At 42.6% G+C, this 21,547-nt stretch overlaps 1 protein-coding gene across 2 annotated transcripts in view; it reads right to left on the bottom strand.

Annotated features, from left to right (window-relative positions):
• Positions 1-21,547, bottom strand: part of TRAPPC9 (trafficking protein particle complex subunit 9) — a 348,005-nt gene that overhangs the window by 252,750 nt on the left and 73,708 nt on the right. For both annotated transcript variants that reach the window (XM_072151135.1, XM_072151136.1), the window contains exons 18-19: positions 1,327-1,469; positions 261-371 (exon numbers count right to left, since the gene is read on the bottom strand). In XM_072151135.1, coding sequence (XP_072007236.1) covers positions 261-371; positions 1,327-1,469 — 254 coding nt within the window. The remainder of the gene's footprint in view (positions 1-260; positions 372-1,326; positions 1,470-21,547) is intronic.

Here is a 21,547-nt window from a genome sequence, read left to right as displayed (position 1 = left end):
TATGGAACGCTAAAACTACGATTTTAAAGACAAAGGAGACCATACACTGGAATATAAAATACAAGCTCTGGGTGACACTGCTCAGGGAGCTCTGCCACTGGATCTACTTTGGTAAGTAGATTCCAGGGGGGACATTTTCTTTAAGGTCTATTTCATGCCAGTGATTTCCCCAGGTCGTCCACCAGGGTTCTAAAAACCCAAACTGGTAGCATTATAGATTCCATATTCTTATGGTATTGCTGTTTATGCAGGGCACTTACCGCTGACACTCCCCGGCGTGCAGGATGAGGTCCTCATTGTCCTTGGCGCTGATCGCCAGCTCATGTTCAGTGGAATTGAAGACATCGAGCAGGAGGTGACATTGTCTTGTACTGGGGGAAAAGATGGAAAAAAGATCACCTATCCTACTGGGCAAACTAAAGTTGGTAACTCTGTTTTCCAGGGGGGAAACAGCTAGAATATCTTTGTGGGCTTAGCCCCATAATACAAACAAGTTACATAGCTGAGAGTTTGTTACCATAGCGCCCAGCACAGGCAATCCTCTGTTACACTGCGCTTATATGTTTATAGTGGAAGCCACAGCATTGTGCTGGATCAGTGGCATCAGCAGCACCCAGCAAACCAAATGGACTTAGAGGGGTTGCCCACTCTTATACATATGCTGCCCATGTGCCTTTACTGCCTTGTGGATTGTTCCTAAATGTTCATCAAGTGATTCAGCAGTCCTGCTACTTACTTTTGTGTTTGTATTGTGTCTGCAGACTCTCCACAATTCTTTGTTTACATGTCCGAGCTCTGCTGAATAGGAGGAGCTGCAGCAGGAGATTATGACTCATCCTGCTCTCCCACCCTTCCCTCTTCCTGTCTGTGTCTGTGAGGATGGACAGTGAGAAGAAAGATACAGTGGGAGATGCCCTGAGGACATCTGAGAGCAGTGAAAGCGAGGAAGATGTGGATATGCAGAGGGCAGCATGGTGAGAACAGGGAAACGCTGAGGCCCTCAAAGGAGGCAAAGACACATATACAAGCAGGGACATGTATAAAAAAGCGTCCGACCCCATTAAGAACCCAATGTAACAGAGAGTCCTTTTAACATAAACATTCAATTCTCGAACCCTGGCTAAAGGCTGCAATAGCAGAAAATTTTTATCAAACCAGCAGGTGTATGAGCAAGACTGTACATCTGCTAATCTTTCCATTCACTGACTGCAAGCAGAGCTCTCAGTAATGGACATAGAAGTTATATTCTATATTATTTCAGGATCAGGCTTTATCTGGACAATGCTCTCACACAAATAGCAGTAACTTACTCCACAGGGGACTTACCTGGTCGCCGGGAGTGTGCTGACCCGTGTGAAGAACACCGATGGTTCTACCTCCACGTGGAGGCCCAGTGAGATGTTCCTGTAGTAGCCCTCGGCGTGGCCTGGTCCTCCAGAGTACTTGAAGTTCAGGACTCCTTCAAGTGACTGTGAAGGAAGAAGAAGGAGGAATAACATTAATATCAGAAGCAGAAAATGCAGAAATCCCAGATTTTGAATAATTTAAGTGCACTACACTGGATTCCGGTTACCGATCACATTTCTATGGAAAAGCATATGCAAATGGCCATAGCCCCGCCCCGGACGTTTGCATTGTGTTTGTAAACGCAATACAAACTCCTTGTAGGGCTGCACCCTCAGAATAGGTAGGTGGTGGTTGTGCTATGTGCTCACAGGAAGCCAGAAGCTGAGCTACATGAGGTCATCTCTGTCATGACTGCAATCTACCAATCATGTTTCCACACATAGTGCACCTTCCCACTCTGCATCTGCTCAGTTTAATAAAGAATCTACAATCTGCAAGCCTGCCGTACACACCCTTCTCTCTAGGGTTTGACAAGGCAATAGTTGGGTCAGCGAGGAGAAAGGATGAGAGTCACTTCATTCTGTGCTCTGTCTCCTCCGTCCTCCTGCATGTCAGCAGCTGCTTTTTTTTATTGTTCTCTGTACTCCTCATTCTCCTTGTATGAGGGGAGATTGAGAGCATCTGCTGAACAGCCTGGCTGACACATCGGTCATAGCAGGTAGTGTCTACAGTCATAAGGATGTATTAGATTATAGGTATATCTGTTTAACAGTGCATAGGTGTATGTGTGTGCGTAATAATCTGCGTGCACAGGTCACTGTAATGCATGTTTGTATGCATGAAAAACTAACAATGCATTTATGTGTCAGGTTATGGTCACATCTGTGTTTTACAGCTGCAACGCTGAGAAAAAGATTCATTTTGTGTCCTGATTGGCTGGGCTGCTTGTGCTAGTGCATGTGAAAAGCGCTCAGCATCAAAGGAAGTTCCTTTAGCTGAGGTCACAACCAGGAAGTGCCCGGCCACTTCAAGAAAAACTGGAGAGGATTTTATGAGTTGGGCTGCTATATCATTTCAGGCTGGATCTCAGGCTAGAAAGAAGCCAGCAGCATTGTATAGGCATAGCTGTAATTGTTTTAAAATGTTCTCTACAGCTGGGCTAAAACTAATTTTAGCCGGGTAACTTCAGAACAATGCTTAAGAAGTTTACTCTCTAGCAATGGGATTCACTCATCTCTATTAGGGTTCTTTACTGTAAGAGAGGTGAAGCCGTGGATAGTCTCAGCAGTTACTTGGGCCCAGATCCTCTACTTGATTCTTAGAAACTAGAATATTATGCCTTCAATCCCCAGGATCTTGGTTCGGTCACATGACGCTCATGTCTGTGGCTGTCACATTACTACAGCTTCTGCTCTGGACTCTCAGACTACATGAAGACGTCTCCAGTTTCACATCTCTGTTCCGATGTCCATCACTAATGGCTCCCATACACGACTCCCCATGTCATTATACAAGGCTAATGGCCTCCGCTGAGAAGTAATACATCTGAAAATTTGGAATTCCTTCTGGGACTAATTTGTCTCTCTTTGTAACTCCCCGGTCAGAGGTTGTAGAGCATCACCAAGTATGTCATACATCAGAGGGAAATCAATGTCCTCCTTTCTCTGGTTCCAAAATATCAATAAAAGCAAAAACACCATTTGTTATAAAAGTGGAAGTTCAGGGGAAGAAAATCCCAAGGCATCTTCTCCCGGCCTGGAAGACCTTGCAGCATCAGACGGACCTCCTGAGCTCCTGCTGAGATTTCTCCAAGGCAACAATGTGATTGGATTTGTACAACTCTTAAAGGGGTTGCTTGACATTAGAAAACCAAAAGGAGCTTCCATCTAAAACGTGGGCCACTCTTGTCCACCCTAGAAAGTAGACCTTGGTAGCCATCCAAACCTTTGTTCATTGTCTTCTATTATGAGGAGCCGGGCCCACCGGAGAGTTGTATGATGCTTTCGTGGACCAAATCCCTGGCTAAGAATGTCAACCGATGGAACCAACTGTGTTGCGGATACAAAAGTATCAGAGCACGGTAAGTAATCCCTTTAATCCATAGCAGTCACTATGACCCCAACCATGTTTCCCTTGGTGCCCACCGTATATTATAATGCAGCCCCATGACATGAAACATCACAACCAGGAGGTCGGGAAAGAAAAACAGGCAAAAAGTAGGTTGAGGACACCCTCCGGGGGAATTTGGAGGAGCTACACTCCTGGAATAAATTCATATACAGGCGGTCCCCTACTTTAGAACACCTGACTTACAGACGACCCCTAGTTACAAACGGACCTCTGGATTTTGGCAATTTCCTGTACTTTAGTCCCAGGCTACAATAAACCGCTATAACAGATATCATAAGTGTCTGTAATTAAACTTTATTATTAATCCTGGTTCTTATGACGATCCAACATTTTAAAAATCCAATTGTCACAGAGACCAAAAAATTTGGACTGGGATTACAATAATAAAGTATAGGGTTCCGACTTACATACAAACTCAACTTAAGAACAAACCTGCAAAACCTATCTTGTACGTAACCGGGGGACTGCCTGTATCACAGTCCTGCTGCTACTAACAACATACACAAAGGTCTGATTACACAGGGATGTCCAGGGACAACACCTGAGACGTCTATGGTCACACCTGGTGATGGACTACATTTAAAGGGATTTATAGGGTGCGAACTGAACAAATATAGGGATCACAGAACTCCCGCTGGCGTTGGCATCGAGCATCTTCTTGTCTTTGCACCATTTCATACCTCCGCCTCCCCCCTGACACCTGTTTTTGGAAGCTTTTTCCAAATCTCAGACATGGCCGGCTCTGCGGTATCCAGGACCTGGTCAAGTGATGGCAGAATGGGGGGGGGGGGGTTGAAGTTAAAGGGATTTAACCCCTTAAATGCCATCTGCTCCGTCTGCCGTCCAGTCCCTGAGCCGGTTGAAATTGCCAACTAACATCACACAACAGCAATGCGGTGACAGTAACATGTATTTGTGGCTAAAAATAGATCTCGCTGGAGCACATAGGGACATGAATAATGCAAGAGTTCTTTGATTTTTTTTTTTTTCTTTCCCAAGTCTGTCCACTCAGCGGAACAATCCCTCCTGAACGAGGGGAAAAAAACGTCTTTCAATAAATTCAGGAGAGATTAGAAGGCGTATTTTAGACCCGCGTCGGCTAAAAATAGCTCGTCTTGTAATGGAAGAAGAGATGTGATCAGAATCCGTTACGCCGCAGGCGGCCATGGGATGGGTGGGGATGACCACAGGGTAACGGAGGAGGCCGGGAAAAGATAGTAGAAACCAAAAAATCTCCCTGAATACACACAGAGTTTTATCATATTCATTGTGTTTGTTCACGTTCCACAGAGAGATGACGACGATCGCAGATGAGCTTTTTTTTATATGTACTAATAGATATTCCCCCGGAAACTTCTCCCATGGGTAGCGGAGATTAAATGTGGCTTGTTAAAGGAGAGATGACGGAGTTTATTTACCATGAGCCTCCTCAAAAGCTTCTATGTATACAAAGTGCGGGGAGACGGAGGAGGCCGAGCGCGGTTTATTATGGATCTCCGGAGAATCGTCACACTAAGAACTATAAAAAAAATAAACAAATAAAACAAAACAAATGAAACATTGTATCTCCTCCAGGAAGACAGAAGAGTTTACTGCAGTGCAGGGAAAGGATGACTTCACAGACAGCGGCAGAGTCTACAGTTAACCCTTATGTGACTCTTGTAAAAAAAAAAAAATTGTAAAATGGTGATAGACTTATTATATATTTTCATTTTACAAATTATATATTTTTATTATGTACGTTACTTACTGTTATTTAAATATTAAATAAATATTTCCATGCTACCATTTTAAATTTTTAATCATATGTTTTATCATTTATTTTACTATATTTATTTTCACATTTAAATGTTTCTATTTATATTCATAATATTTAATTATTTTTTTTTTACCATTTTTATCTTCATTTTACCATTTTTATTTTGTTCAACACTTTAACATTTAAGGTGATCGGGTACAAAATCAGGTGATCGGGTTCAGGTGATCAAGTACAGCGATTAGGTACAGGTTCAGGTAATCATGTTCAGGTGACTCGGTACAGGTTCAGATGATCGGATACAGACTTCGGTAATCAGGTACAGGTTCAAGTGATCAGGTACAGATTCAGGTGATCAGGTACAGATTCAAGTGATCAGGTACAGATTCAGGTGATCAGGTACAGGTTCAGGTGATCAGGTACAAGTTCAGGTGATCAGGTACAGGTTCAGGTGATCGGGTACAGGTTCAGGTGATCAGGTACAGGTTCAAGTGATCAGGTACAGGTTCAGGTGATCGGGTACAGATTCAGGTGATCAGGTACAGGTTCAGGTGATCAGGTACAGGTTCAGGTGATCAGGTACAGGTTCAAGTGATCAGGTACAGGTTCAGGTGATCGGGTACAGATTCAGGTGATCAGGTACAGGTTCAGGTGATCAGGTACAGGTTCAGGTGATCGGGTACATGTACAGATTCAAGTGATCAGGTACAGGTTCAGGTGATCAGGTACAGATTCAGGTGATCAGGTACAGGTTCAGGTGATCGGGTACAGGTTCAGGTGATCAGGTACAGGTTCAGGTGATCGGGTACAGGTTTAGGTGATCGGGTACAGGTTCAGGTGATCGGGTACAGGATCAGGTGATCGGGTACAAGTTCAGGTGATCGGGTACAGGTTCAGGTGATCGGGTACAGGTTCAGGTGATCGGGTACAGGTTCAGGTGATCAGGTACAGATTCAGTTGAGTGGGTACAGGTTCAGTTGAGTGGGTACAGGTTCAGTTGAGTGGGTACAGGTTCAGGTGATCGGGTACAGGTTCAGGTGATCGGGTACAGGTACAGATTCAAGTGATCAGGTACAGATTCAGGTTGTCAGATTCAGGTACAGGTAATCCAGTAAATATTCAGTTGAGCGGGTACAGGTTCAGGTGATCGGGAACAGGTACAGATTCAAGTGATCAGGTACAGATTAAGGTTCAGGTGATCGGGAACAGGTACAGGTTCAGGTGATCGGGTACAGGTTCAGGTTCAGGTGATAGGGTACAGATTCAGGTGATCAGGTTCAGAGACAGATTCAAGTGATCAGGTGATTACAAAATTGTACCAGTGCCTATTGAGTAAGCTTTTTTTCTACACTCCTAAATATAGGGTCTGAGTTAGGATTTGGAAGGGTAAAACTATTTTCTTTACACTCTTCTTAAAGCCCTCCATTACAGAAACTAGAAGACGTGTGTGATTTTCCCTGCATCTTGAATTTATTAGCCATTTCTATACTGTAACGATCTCCTCGGGTGGTAGAATTTCTCGTACATCTTTGGCCCGGAGTTTGGTCCGGATGGTCAGACACTGGTAATGAATATACCAGGTGCCGCAGTCTGTAACGTGGGTCTCTCTGGGACTCTATTAGCAATAACCTTTTAAAGTTTTGAAAGTGCAGACAAACACGAGGAGTCGCTTATCCGACATTGATTTTGTGTTTAGTATCTCGCAGCTCGTATTTGTGTTTATTCATCACTGTTACGTTCGGGAAGAGCAGTCAAGGATAGATACATTAATGCAACTGGAAATCCGCAAGATGTAACAGCCGGGGGAAGGAAATATTAACAACCAGGGGGGATATTAAAGCTTATGGTGGGAGGGGGGACACCTGGTTAGGATGTCACCAATATATGATCTAGAATTACAGGAATGAGGAGGTTAGACAAAGAGTAAAAACTTACTACACAACTTTTCCTATTATCAAAATTAAAAAAGTTTTTAAGAGGAGCTAAATTTTGATCCGCACTCCTGTGTTATGTAATCAGAACGTGTAACGAGGTGACGATGCCCATTATAGCAGCAGTAATGCAAGACACCAAATACACAATGAAGCATGAATTATTAGGAGTGCTCAGAAAATGATAGAAATGGGCCCATGGGGTGACAGGGAAGCTCTATCATGTGGGTAAAGTGCATGTCACGGGTGCTCCTATGACCCCCTCTCCCAGGCGCACACCCAAGTGGCTCCCTGTGCCCCCTCTTCTCCACAGCAGCTTCACTCACCTGTCTGCAATCCACTGGTGGTCTCCTCGCTCCGGCACATGCGGCGCCACCTCCTATGGCGTGCGCGCATCCCCGCCGTTTCGAGATTTAAAGGGCCAGCACACCAATAATTGGTGCTGGCCTGCTGCCCTTTCTGTTAAATTCCCGGCCCCTTCCTGTGTCCCCAGCCGAAACCTTGTGCCTCGTGCCTGAAAGAAAGCTTTATCCATTTGCCTTGTGATTGTCTGCTGAATTCCTGTTGTGACCCCGGTTCCGTTCCCGACTTCACTCCTGTGCTGCCTGTCCTGACCTTCCCTTACGTCTCCGACTCTGATCCCATGCTGCCTGTCCTGACCTTCCCTTACGTCTCCGACTCTGATCCCGAGCTACCTGTCCTGACCTTCCCCTATGAATCCGACTCTGATCCCATGCTACCTGTCCTGACCATCTACATGTCCACAACTCCGTCTCTGCCTCACGATTCTGCACCTCGCCTTGGCTGCCACCGCGGACAAAGTCGTGCCAGTGGAGCGACCTGGTGGTACCAAGCTGCAGAAAGTCCAAGCTGCTTTGCGGCGGGTTCTGGTGAAAACCGGGTGCCACTTAGTCTCCGCTCCCAGGCGTCGGCTTGGGTCATCGTCCACGGTGGTCCAGGGGGTTCACTACCCCTGATCATAACAGTGCATAAGTCTCAAAATCTCTGGCAGCAAAATAGACACATCACAATCAAATACTATAAGCTCTGCTGACTCTACCCCAGGAAACACAGTAAAGCAGCCAATTGCTAAATCAGGGAAACTGCTTTATCTTCCCTAAATTAAGCAATTAAAGAACAGAGGAAGAACAGAGGGGGCTAATAAAAAGTATAGCCCCAAAGGTATGAGGCAGCAGAAGTCAAAGGAACAAGCAAGGAAAAGTAACAATGGTGAAAACGTTAAAAAAAGCTCCTGAACCCCTCATTTGCCCAAAGGGTTATACAAAGTCAGGAGTAACATGAAACAGTCCTGGTGATAACATGAAGAAAAGCTGCTGTTCTCCCAAAATCTAGAGGAAAGCTGCACAGAAGTGACAAGGAGCAAAGCTAAAGAGGGGTGACAATACAAGGAATAGATTGCTGTACTATATTGGGGTCACCAGAGGCTTTACAGGGGGAGGGGTAAGTAACAGGAATGAGCAGTAGAATGGGTGAACACATGAAGAAAGGATTCTGTACCCCCTGAAGGGATACATTGATACTGTATAGAGATAACACTGACTAAACCAGTGACTGGAGAGAGGCTGATAACGCGGGGATGAGATCTTGTACGTCCCAGACACAGTCAATTAAAATGGCATCTACAGCTTTGCTCCTGGTGCAGATTTAAAGACAAAATTTTGAGCTGTAAAATGACAAGATCTTTTTTCAAAGCCTATGGAAATCTAATGGATAAAAGCCAGAGAAATTGGTTTGGGTACGAAAAAAAAAAAAGTTTAATGAACCGAACCTCCAAAATTTTCCTTCTGTATTTAAACTAAACTGAACAAAAACAAATTCCATGAACTCCAGATTAAAACACCATCACGGAGAGATCCATCCGTACTGTGGATTCTGGGGACCAGAAAAATCCAAAACAAAGGCGCTGCATAACAACCCAAAATCCAGTGAGTAAAAGTGGAGACGGAGCGCGGCCGACAGGAAGATTAATGGCTGCAATACATTATTTCCAAGGGATGATTCATTACACAGACCTGAAGATGAATTCAGTCACTTCCAGGACTGGAGCTTGTTGTGTTATCAGAGGGAGAGGGAAGGGAAAGCAAAACTATTCTAATACTGGTTATTTAAATATTAGTGAAATATTAGTATTAAATATATTATACAAGTGTTAAACCACACAGAATTTACCATTGGATACCAGAAAATTCCAGCAGTAATGTGACCCGGACTAGGGGCGGCCGAGGAGGGGATCAGGAGGGGATCAGGAGGGGATCAGGATCTATTAGCAGGTCGCCCATTGCTGCTATTTTCCATCTCACTCACAGGAGTCACAACTACAGAGGCTGCAGAGCATCACAGCTTGTACCACAGAGGCTGCAGAGCATCACAGCTTGCACCCCAGAGGCTGCAGAGCATCACAGCTTGCACCCCAGAGGCTGCAGAGCATCACAGCTTGCACCCCAGAGGCTGCAGAGCATCACAGCTTGTACCACAGGGGATGCAGAGCATCACAGCTTATACCACAGAGGCTGCAGAGCATCACAGCTTGTACCACAGAGGCTGCAGAGCATCACAGCTTATACCACAGAGGCTGCAGAGCATCACAGCTTGTACCACAGAGGCTGCAGAGCATCACAGCTTGCACCACAGAGGCTGCAGAGCATCACAGCTTGCACCACAGAGGCTGCAGAGCATCACAGCTTGTACCACAGAGGCTGCAGAGCATCACAGCTTGTACCACAGAGGCTGCAGAGCATCACAGCTTGTACCACAGAGGCTGCAGAGCATCACAGCTTGTACCACAGAGGCTGCAGAGCATCACAGCTTGTACCACAGGGGATGCAGAGCATCACAGCTTATACCACAGAGGCTGCAGAGCATCACAGCTTGTACCACAGAGGCTGCAGAGCATCACAGCTTGTACCACAGAGGCTGCAGAGCATCACAGCTTGTACCACAGAGGCTGCAGAGCATCACAGCTTGTACCAAGGGTCCTCTCTACTATAGGCCTGAAGAGATACACAGTATCTGCGTTATATGACTTGTTACTAACCAGTGCTCACTGATACATGACATAAAATCACATTCTACATATTCATGTAACAGCATCCAATGCGTGCTGATTGTGCGGACTCCGGATGATGTTAGCATATCGCATATTAAATTATCATATGTTTATTCTCCTGGAAACCTCTGGCGAAACGCGCTACGTATAATCAATGTGGCCTATTGTTCATGACTGGACTTAGATAGCGCTAACTGGGTCCACATCACACTCTATCGTCGTCACGGGCCTCTGTGTATGCCTTAGATTAAGAACTACGCTCGACGTCCAACCGGAGACCATGCAAGCAACGTGTTTCCATCACATCATACATAGCCCCTTAAGGACCTGAGTGAAGTTGCCCCCTCCCCCACCTTGTTCAAATCAAACAAAACTGGGCCGAACAATTCTGCTACGTTTGTGCGGCTCAAATTTTTATTTGTGCTGCTTTTGTTTTGAATATATGAACAAAAACTTAAAGGTCAAGAGTTCAACCAGGCCCTAAACATTAACCGAATCAAACAAAACTGGAGTCAATGTTAGTGCTACGTTTGTGAAGGTTTGTGAAGCAAAAAATTTTATATATTTTGGGTTAGTTGTAGATAACAGGTGGATTTTTTCCTGGAAAGTTTTATAACGTTCCGTATTCCTTTCCTATTCCTGTAGCCCCTGAGATGTGATGGATAATATTTGGTATGAAATATTTATGGAGGGTCTGGCCTCATGTATAGTACATGGCACTGGGGGCGCTTATCATGATGCTACAGCCTCCGCTCTGTGGACTTTGTGATTTAGTAAAACAATAACAGGAAATTTCATAACTCACAGATCCATTATAGATACATCACAGGAGGATCAACCGCAGGAAACGGGCTTAAAAGGGATCATGAGGAATAACATGTACAACCTATCATGTACAACAGGGCCAACTGCAAAATACAAAAGCCATCATTAAAGGGCCCGGCCCATCATCAAAGTGGTCGGCCCATCATCAAAGGGGTCGGCCCATCATCAAAGGGGTCGGCCCATCATCAAAGGGACCGGCCATCATTAAAGGAGGACATGCATCATTAAAGGGGCCGCCCATCATTAAAGGGGCCACCCATCATTAAAGGGACCCTCCATCATTAAAGGGGACGGCCATCATTAAAGTGGACAGCCATCATTAAAGGAGACAGCCATCATTAAAGGAGACAGCCATCATTAAAGGAGACAGCCATCATTAAAGGAGACAGCCATCATTAAAGGACACGGCCATCATTAAAGGGGATGGCCATCATTAAAGGGGACGGCCATCAGGAAAGGGACCAACCATCATTAAAGGGACCAGCCATCCATGTGGGTCTATAACGGTGGGGTAAAGAAAAATCAGACATGTTGGATTTTAACATGCTCAATCCCTTATGCAGGAAGATTAGTCGAATCTGACATCAGCTTATTCCCCTCTCCTTATACAAGTGTATTGGGGGAGATATTATAGCGCCACACTGTACCCTACAATAGCCCCCTAGTCGCGCCTCACTCCATCCCGCTAACATGACGCTACTAGAGATGAATGACTGATCAGGACGTCATAAGCACTGGAAATAAAAACTATTTCCTGCCATGTTCACAGATCTACAAGACGTCCGCTCTGCCGGCTCCTGGGAAGAAACTTAATGAAAAAACCTTAATAAAATCAAGGATAATTAAAGGCAGTGTACACACAACAAGCTGCGAGACGTCCTAATGAAATGTAATTAAGGCTGCAATCAACAGGTTCTGCTCCTCCAGATCAACGGCTAAGGTTCATTTGCTGGCAATTTTTATTTTAGCTTTTTATTAATCGCCTTTTAACAGCGTTATGTAATCATAAAAGACGGGTGGGGATTCAATAAAGGGGAGGTCACAAGCAACTTATAATGAGGACCTTAAAGGGGGTGTCTGGGATTACAAAGAAGGAGCTGAATTTATCCGGAAGCAGCGCCACCCGCATCTCAGTTGATCCAAGTGAATGGAAATGAGCTGCAATACCACTGATGACCTGCAGCAAGAGATGGCGCTGCGCCACACTTATTCATATATTGTGCATCAATCAGCAATCAAAAGGAGTTTTCTAGCAATTAGAATTGATCACTTACTCTCAGGACAGGACATCAAAAGTTGATTTTGGCTGTCCGGTGTCATGGAGCCGGAAGCGGTTTGCTCCATGACCCTATAGTGGTTACATTCTGTCACTACATTCTTCCTTAGAAGCAGCGGCTGCAATGATGGTGTTTGACCACAACAAGGTCATAGAGTCGGATGCCTCCAGCTCCATCTGTTTAACCCTTTAATGACAGGGCATTATTAGCGAATTTTCGTGAATTGTCCCTCGGAGACAATGGAATAATCACTATATAATATTACAGTGACCTACTCACCTGTAATAATGGGAGTAAAGCATTTGTATCTCATTAGAAGAAGCTTTATTGGCACAACCAAATGCAATTTAGCAATAGGTAATCACTTGTTTACTAAGGGTGCGCCGACCACACAAACGTCGGATATTCCGACGATTACCATTTTGTGCCGCATTTAAAAGGGGATTGTGGTGCACGCAATCGGATTTTGCAGCATCGGCGCCTGGTTTCACGCAACAAAAAATCGAAGGGCGGGCTGGCGGAACGATCCGACGGATTCGGACAAGGCAAGGGATTTAACATTAAAATTGTGTCGCAATATCAAGCACTTCCATGCACCAGGAAGAAGAAGGTGAACTCTGGAAGACCTCAGAGGGGAAGTGACACTTGCAGGATCTCAGACGCACAATCTTAGTGAATCGCGCCGGACTTCATCTTAGTCGGACCATCCGGATTGGGGATCGCGTCAGAACCGGGTAAGTAAATGTGCCCCACTGTGCTACTTAAGTAAACGTGGTGTCCTCTTCCCCCATAAGGATGGACCTTCTCCATGGAGATGAAGTCCAGGAGGAGATCAGAGAGTCTACTGAAGTGAGTGTCCCGCACTGCTGAGTATATGGAACAGTGTAGCAGGAAGTGGACCTCACCCTTGATGGTCCTGGCACTACTAGGCTACATGCACACTGCCGTAGCACAGCATGCACACGGCTACGCGCGGGGAGAGGAGGAGGAGGTGAGCGCAGCTCACCCCCGCCCCTCTCCATAGGAACATATGGGGCACGGTGCCGTAACACGGGAAAAGATAGGACATGTGTGCGGCACCGTACCGCTCCCGTACGGTGCTGTGAGCCCATAGAAGTGTATGGGGGACGTATATCGTGTGTGTGAATGTAGCCTTAGCATATTAAACTCATATCTATATCTCATATCTATTTATTCATCTTCTTAGTGACTATCAACCATTTATCTATCCGTCTCATATTTATCTACAATACTTCTAATAGGAAGGTTCTATAAATTATATGAAATTCATTTATGACGATTGAAGATGCTCCTCGTGTACTTCAATATATTGATCATATGACAACAAAATTAATGTGCAACTGAATCAAAATAATGACATAAAAAAATCAGTCCATAAAAGTCCATTAACCTTTAAGGCTCAGAGATAAAGAGTCATTATTCCCTTTTCACCAAAATGTAAGAGTCAGGAGAGGGGAACGTCAAATTAAACTTTTGTCGGTGTGACTTTGATCCGGGGGATGGAGCAGCCATGGCAGCGAGCCGTGTCCCAGGGCGACGGCTCCGTAATGAAATATTTATACTAGTCAAAGAACATTTGAAACATTTTTAAAATTCATGACATTTTACAATATTTCTCTCTGGGAAACTCTTTATTTCGCTGCCCTTTAAGAGAAGGTGTAAAATACAAAGATTAATGAAGGACGGGATGAGAGCGAAGCGCAACAACAAGGAAACACATCCATAATACGAAACATCAAGGACTGGAGACAATGCAGCATCTGTCATACAGCCACAGGGCGGAGCGACACCAATATAGAAGCATCCGGAACAATGGATTGGAACTTTAAATGGGAGAGGGAACTACAGGTAACAGAAGAACATGTAAAACTCTCTGCAATTTAAAGGAAAAATACCATGAGCAGAATTTCGGGAGCTGGTGTCGTGACAGAAGATTCCACTTGGGCGCGCAGGAAGGTAGAGACGGCAGAGGCTACTGTAACTACTATAATACTGCCCCCTATGTACAAGAATATAACTACTATAATACTGCCCCCTATGTACAAGAATATAACTACTATAATACTGCTCCCTGTGTACAAGAATATAACTACTATAATACTGCCCCCTATGTACAAGACTATAACTACTATAATACTGCCCCCTATGAACAGGAATATAACTACTATAATACTGCCCCCTATGTACAAGAATATAACTACTATAATACTGCCCCCTATGTACAGGAATATAACTACTATAATACTGCCCCCTATGTACAAGAATATAACTACTATAATACTGCCCCCTATGTACAAGAATATAACTACTATAATACTGCCCCCTATGTACAAGAATATAACTACTATAATACTGCCCCCTATGTACAGGAATATAACTACTATAATACTGCCCCCTATGTACAGGAATATAACTACTATAATACTGCCCCCTATGTACAGGAATATAACTACTATAATACTGCCCCCTATGTACAAGAATATAACTACTATAATACTGCCCCCTATGTACAAGAATATAACTACTATAATACTGCCCCCTATGTACAAGAATATAACTACTATAATACTGCACCCTATGTACAGGAATATAACTACTATAATACTGCCCCCTATGTACAAGAATATAACTACTATAATACTGCCCCCTATGTACAAGAATATAACTACTATAATACTGACCCCTATGTACAGGAATATAACTACTATAATACTGCCCCCAATGTACAGGAATATAACTACTATAATACTGCCCCCGATGTACAAGAATATAACTACTCTAATACTGCCCCCTATGTACAAGAATATAACTACTATAATACTGCCCCCAATGTACAAGAATATAACTACTATAATACTGCCCCCTATGTACAGGAATATAACTACTATAATACTGCCCCCTATGTACAAGAGTATAACTACTATAATACTGCTCCCGATGTACAAGAATATAACTACTATAATACTGACCCCTATGTACAAGAATATAACTACTATAATACTGCCCCCTATGTACAAGAATATAACTACTATAATACTGCCTCCTATGTACAAGAATATAACTACTATAATACTGCCCCCTATGTCCAGGAATATAACTACTATAATACTGCCCCCTATGTACAGGAATATAACTACTATAATACTGCTCCCTATGTACAAGAATATAACTACTATAATACTGCCTCCTATGTACAAGAATATAACTACTATAATACTGCCCCCTATGTACAGGAATACAACTACTATAATACTGCCCCCTATGTACAAGAATACAACTACTATAATACTGCCCCCTATGTACAAGAATATAACTACTATAATACTGCCCCCCTATGTACAGGAATACAACTACTATAATACTGCCCCCTATGTACAAGAATACAACTACTATAATACTGCCCCCACATACAAGGATATAACTACTATAATACTGCCCCTATGTACAAGAATATAACTACTATAATACTGCCCCCTATGTACAAGAATATAACTACTATAATACTGCCCCCTATGTACAAGAATATAACTACTATAATACTGCCCCCTATGTACAAGAATATAACTACTATAATACTGCCCCCTATGTACAAGAATATAACTACTATAATACTGCCCCCTATGTACAAGAATATAACTACTATAATACTTCCCCCTATGTACAAGAATATAACTACTATAATACTGCCCCCTATGTACAAGAATATAACTACTATAATGCTGCCTCCAATGTACAGGAATATAACTACTATAATACTGCCCCCTATGTACAAGAATATAACTACTATAATACTGCCCCCTATGTACAGGACTATAACTACTATAATACTGCCCCTATGTACAAGAATATAACTACTATAATACTGCCCCCTATGTACAAGAATATAACTACTATAATACTGTACCCTATGTACAGGAATATAACTACTATAATACTGCCCCCATGTACAAGAATATAACTACTATAACACTGCCCCCTATGTACAGGACTATAATTACTATAATACTGCCCCTATGTACAAGAATATAACTACTATAATACTGCCCCCTATGTACAGGAATATAACTACTATAATACTGCCCCCTATGTACAAGAATATAACTACTATAATACTGCCCCCTATGTACAGGACTATAACTACTATAATACTGCCCCCTATGTACAAGAATATAACTACTATAATACTGTACCCTATGTACAGGAATATAACTACTATAATACTGCCCCTATGTACAAGAATATATCTACTATAATACTGCCCCCTATGTACAAGAATATAACTACTATAATACTCTACCCTATGTACAGGAATATAACTACTATAATACTGTCCCCTATGTACAAGAATATAACTACTATAATACTGCCCCCTATGTACAGGAATATAACTACTATAATACTGCCCCCTATGTACAGGGATATAACTACTATAATACTGCCGCCTATGTACAGGAATATAACTACTATAATACTGCCTCCTATGTACAGGAATATAACTACTATAATACTGCTCCCTATGTACAGGAATATAACTACAATAATACTGCCCCCTATGTACAAGAATATAACTACTATAATACTGCTCCCTATGTACAGGAATATAACTACAATAATACTGCCCCCTATGTACAAGAATATAACTACTATAATACTGCCCCCTATGTACAAGAATATAACTACTATAATACTGCCCCCTATGTACAAGAATATAACTACTATAATACTGGCCCCTATGTACAGGAATATAACTACTATAATACTGCCCCCTATGTACAAGAATATAACTACTATAATACTGCCCCCTATGTACAGGAATATAACTACTATAATACTGCTCCCTATGTACAGGAATATAACTACAATAATACTGCCCCCTATGTACAAGAATATAACTACTATAATACTACCCCTATGTACAAGAATATAACTACTATAATACCGCCCCCTATGTACAAGAATATAACTACTATAATACCGCCCCCTATGTACAAGAATATAACTACTATAATACTGCCCCCTATGTACAAGAATATAACTACTATAATACCGCCCCCTATGTACAAGAATATAACTACTATAATACCGCCCTCTATGTACAAGAATATAACTACTATAATACCGCCCCCTATGTACAAGAATATGACTACTATAATACCGCCCCCTATGTACAAGAATATAACTACTATAATACTGCCCCCTATGTACAGGAATATAACTACTATAATACCGCCCCCTATGTACAAGAATATAACTACTATAATACTGCCCCTATCTTGTGCTGAGTATAATGCCGCTATCTGGTTATCCCACTAAGTGACGATATAATATTCCTGACATGATGGCTGCAGTCTGGCGGCACTACCTTCATGTCAGGCCTGTTATCACCGCTCAGGTAACCTAGGGGGCGCTGTGGGGGATGAGCCTCCAGGTGATGGAGCTGCGGTTATTTACCACCTGCTGCTGATTCTAAGAAATAATCTGCAAAATGTAATAACCAGATCTGTATTAGATTGTATCATTCACCATGAGGAGAGCCGTGTCCTGGCCGAAGGCTGCAAACATCACAGCCAGAGCAGCAGCGCGGGTTAACCCCAGGATGCCGGGCCAGAGTAATAGATTAGATAATAAAGATTCAGCCATCAACACTTCTCCTATCTATTTATCTCCTATCTATCTATCTATCTATCTATCTATCTCTCTATCTATCTATCTAATATCTATCTATCTATCTATCTATCTCATATCTATCTATCTATCTATCTATCTATCTATCTCCTATCTATCTATCTCTCATATCTATCTCCTATCTATCTCTCTATCTATCTATCTAATATCTATCTATCTATCTATCTATCTATCTATCTATCTATCTCATATCTATCTATCTATCTCCTATCTATCTCATATCTATCTATCTATCTATCTATCTATCTATCTATCTATCTCCTATCTATCTATCTATCTATCTCCTATCTATCTCATATCTATCTATCTATCTCCTATCTATCTCATATCTATCTATCTATCTCCTATCTATCTCATATCTATCTATCTATCTATCTCTCATATCTATCTATCTCCTATCTCCTATCTATCTATATATCTATCTATCTAATATCTATCTATCTATCTCTCATATCTATCTCTCATATCTATCTCCTATCTATCTATCTATCTCCTATCTCTCATATCTATCTCCTATCTATCTATCTCCTATCTATCTATCTAATATCTATCTATATATCTCTCCTATCTATCTATCTATCTATCTAATATCTATCTATATATCTCTCATATCTATCTATCTATCTCCTATCTATATATCTCCCATCTATCTATCTATCTCCTATCTACCTATCTATCTCCTATCTATCTATCTCCCATCTATCTATCTATCTCCTATCTATCTATCTATCTCCTATCTATCTCCTATCTCCTATCTATCTATCTAATATCTATCTATATATCTCTCATATCTATCTATCTATCTCCTATCTATATATCTCCTATCTATCTATCTATCTCCTATCTATCTATCTATCTCCTATCTATCTATCTCCCATCTATCTCCCATCTATCTATCTCCTATCTATCTATCTATCTATCTAATATCTATCTATATATCTCTCATATCTATCTATCTATCTCCTATCTATATATCTCCTATCTATCTATCTCCTATCTATCTATCCATCTATCTATCTATCTATCTCCTATCTATCTCCTATCTATCTATCTATCTATCTACTATCTATCTAATATCTATCTATCTAATATCTATCTATCTATCTCTCATATCTATCTCCTATCTATCTATCTATCTATCTCCTATCTATCTATCTATCTATCTCCTATCTATCTATCTATCAATCTATCTCCTATCTCTCTATCTATCTCTCTATCTATCTCCTATCTATCTATCAATCTATCTCCTATCTATCTATCTATCTACCTCATATCTATCTATCTGCCTCATATCTATCTATCTATCTATCTATCTCCTATCTATCTATCTCCTATCTATCTATCTATCTCATATCTATCTATCTATCTATCTATCTCCTATCTATCTATCTCATATCTATCTCCTATCTATCTATCTACCTCATATCTATCTATCTACCTCATATCTATCTATCTATCTATCTCATATCTATCTCATAGCTATCTATCTATCTATCTCCTATCTATCTATCTATCTATCTATCTCATATCTATCTATCTATCTATCTCCTATCTATCTATCTATCTCCTATCTATCTATCTATCTCCTATCTATCTATCTATCTCCTATCTATCTATCTCCCATCTATCTATCTCCTATCTATCTATCTCCCATCTATCTATCTCCCATCTATCTATCTCCCATCTATCTATCTCCCATCTATCTATCTCCCATCTATCTATCTCCCATCTATCTATCTCCCATCTATCTATCTCCCATCTATCTATCTCCTATCTATCTCCTATCTATCTCCTATCTATCTATCTCCTATGTAATCATCTCTCTATCTCTGGCAGTGTATGGAGTCTTTCCAGCTCTTTCTTTCAGTGTTTAATATCCTCATTATTCTCTCGCTCCTGCAGCTATAATTTGATCATCCTCCTTGCGCTCGTCCATCTCTTCCTCCGGAGCAGCGCTCAGCAGGACCCACAATGTGATTCTCAATATGATGGACTATCTGTCCTCATAGTAACCTCACAGCCCTACAATACACCAAGGCCAGAACCAGCCACCAAATCCAGAACCGGTCAACAAATCCAGAATCGGCCACCAAATCCAGAGCCAGCCACCAAATCCAGAACCAGCCACCACATATAGAGCTAGCCACCAAATGCAGAACCAGCCACCAAATGCAGAATCAGCCACCAACTACAGAACCAGCCACCAACTACAGAGCCAGCCACCAACTACAGAGCCAGCCACCAACTACAGAGCCAGCCACCAACTACAGAGCCAGCCACCAACTACAGAGCCAGCCACCAAATACAGAGCCAGCCACCAACTACAGAGCCAGCCACCAACTACAGAGCCAGCCACCAAATGCAGAACCAGCCACCAAATGCAGAATCAGCCACCAACTACAGAACCAGCCACCAACTACAGAGCCAGCCACCAAATACAGCGCCAGCCACCACATATAGAGCCAGCCACCAACTACAGAGCCAGCCACCAAATACAGAACCAGCCACCAACTACAGAGCCAGCCACCAAATATAGAGCCAGCCACCAACTACAGAGCCAGCCACCAAATACAGAACCAGCCACCAACTACAGAGCCAGCCACCAAATACAGCGCCAGCCACCAAATCCAGAACCAGCCACCACATATAGAGCTAGCCACCAAATGCAGAACCAGCCACCAACTACAGAACCAGCCACCAAATACAGCGCCAGCCACCAAATACAGCGCCAGCCACCAAATACAGCGCCAGCCACCAAATACAGCGCCAGCCACCAACTACAGCGCCAGCCACCAACTACAGAGCCAGCCACCAACTACAGAGCCAGCCACCAAATACAGAGCCAGCCACCAACTACAGAGCCAGCCACCAAATACAGAGCCAGCCACCAAATACAGAGCCAGCCACCAACTACAGAACCAGCCACCAAATACAGAGCCAGCCACCAAATACAGAGCCAGCCACCAAATACAGAGCCAGCCACCAAATACAGAGCCAGCCACCAAATACAGAGCCAGCCACCAAATACAGAGCCAGCCAAAAAATTCCCAGTCCTAGCAGCCCAGCAACATACCAAGACCAGACAGCTGCCCCATAGGACCAGATACCACATCCAGGAGCAGGCTCCAAAATTCTGTAGTGGACCTTCATCTGATCCAAGGGGAGGCGAATGGCTCCACTGCTCAGGTGAAATCACAGGTGTAGCCTGCAGGTTATGCTGAGAGTTATAGTCTCACTCCCAAGATATAATTTATCACCATTTTGAAAATCGCTGCTTACAGACCAGAGACCATGCACAGCTCAGGTTTTGCTACAATTGTATCCAGTGTCAATAATGCTGCTAACATGTCACCATCACATATCTCTTATTTGCTACAATGTGTCAGTTTGGCGTCCCACAAGCTATCAAGCTCAATAAGGGTTATCTACATGTGATTGAATGCAAGTGTAGCAAACCCTCACCGGCGAGAAGTAATAAGTCTTCTATCTCTGAACCAAGGGATTGGCC

The sequence above is a fragment of the Engystomops pustulosus genome, chromosome 5 (genome assembly GCF_040894005.1).
Source record: "Engystomops pustulosus chromosome 5, aEngPut4.maternal, whole genome shotgun sequence".
Taxonomy (NCBI): domain Eukaryota; kingdom Metazoa; phylum Chordata; class Amphibia; order Anura; family Leptodactylidae; genus Engystomops; species Engystomops pustulosus.
This window is presented reverse-complemented; position numbering and strand designations above follow the sequence as displayed.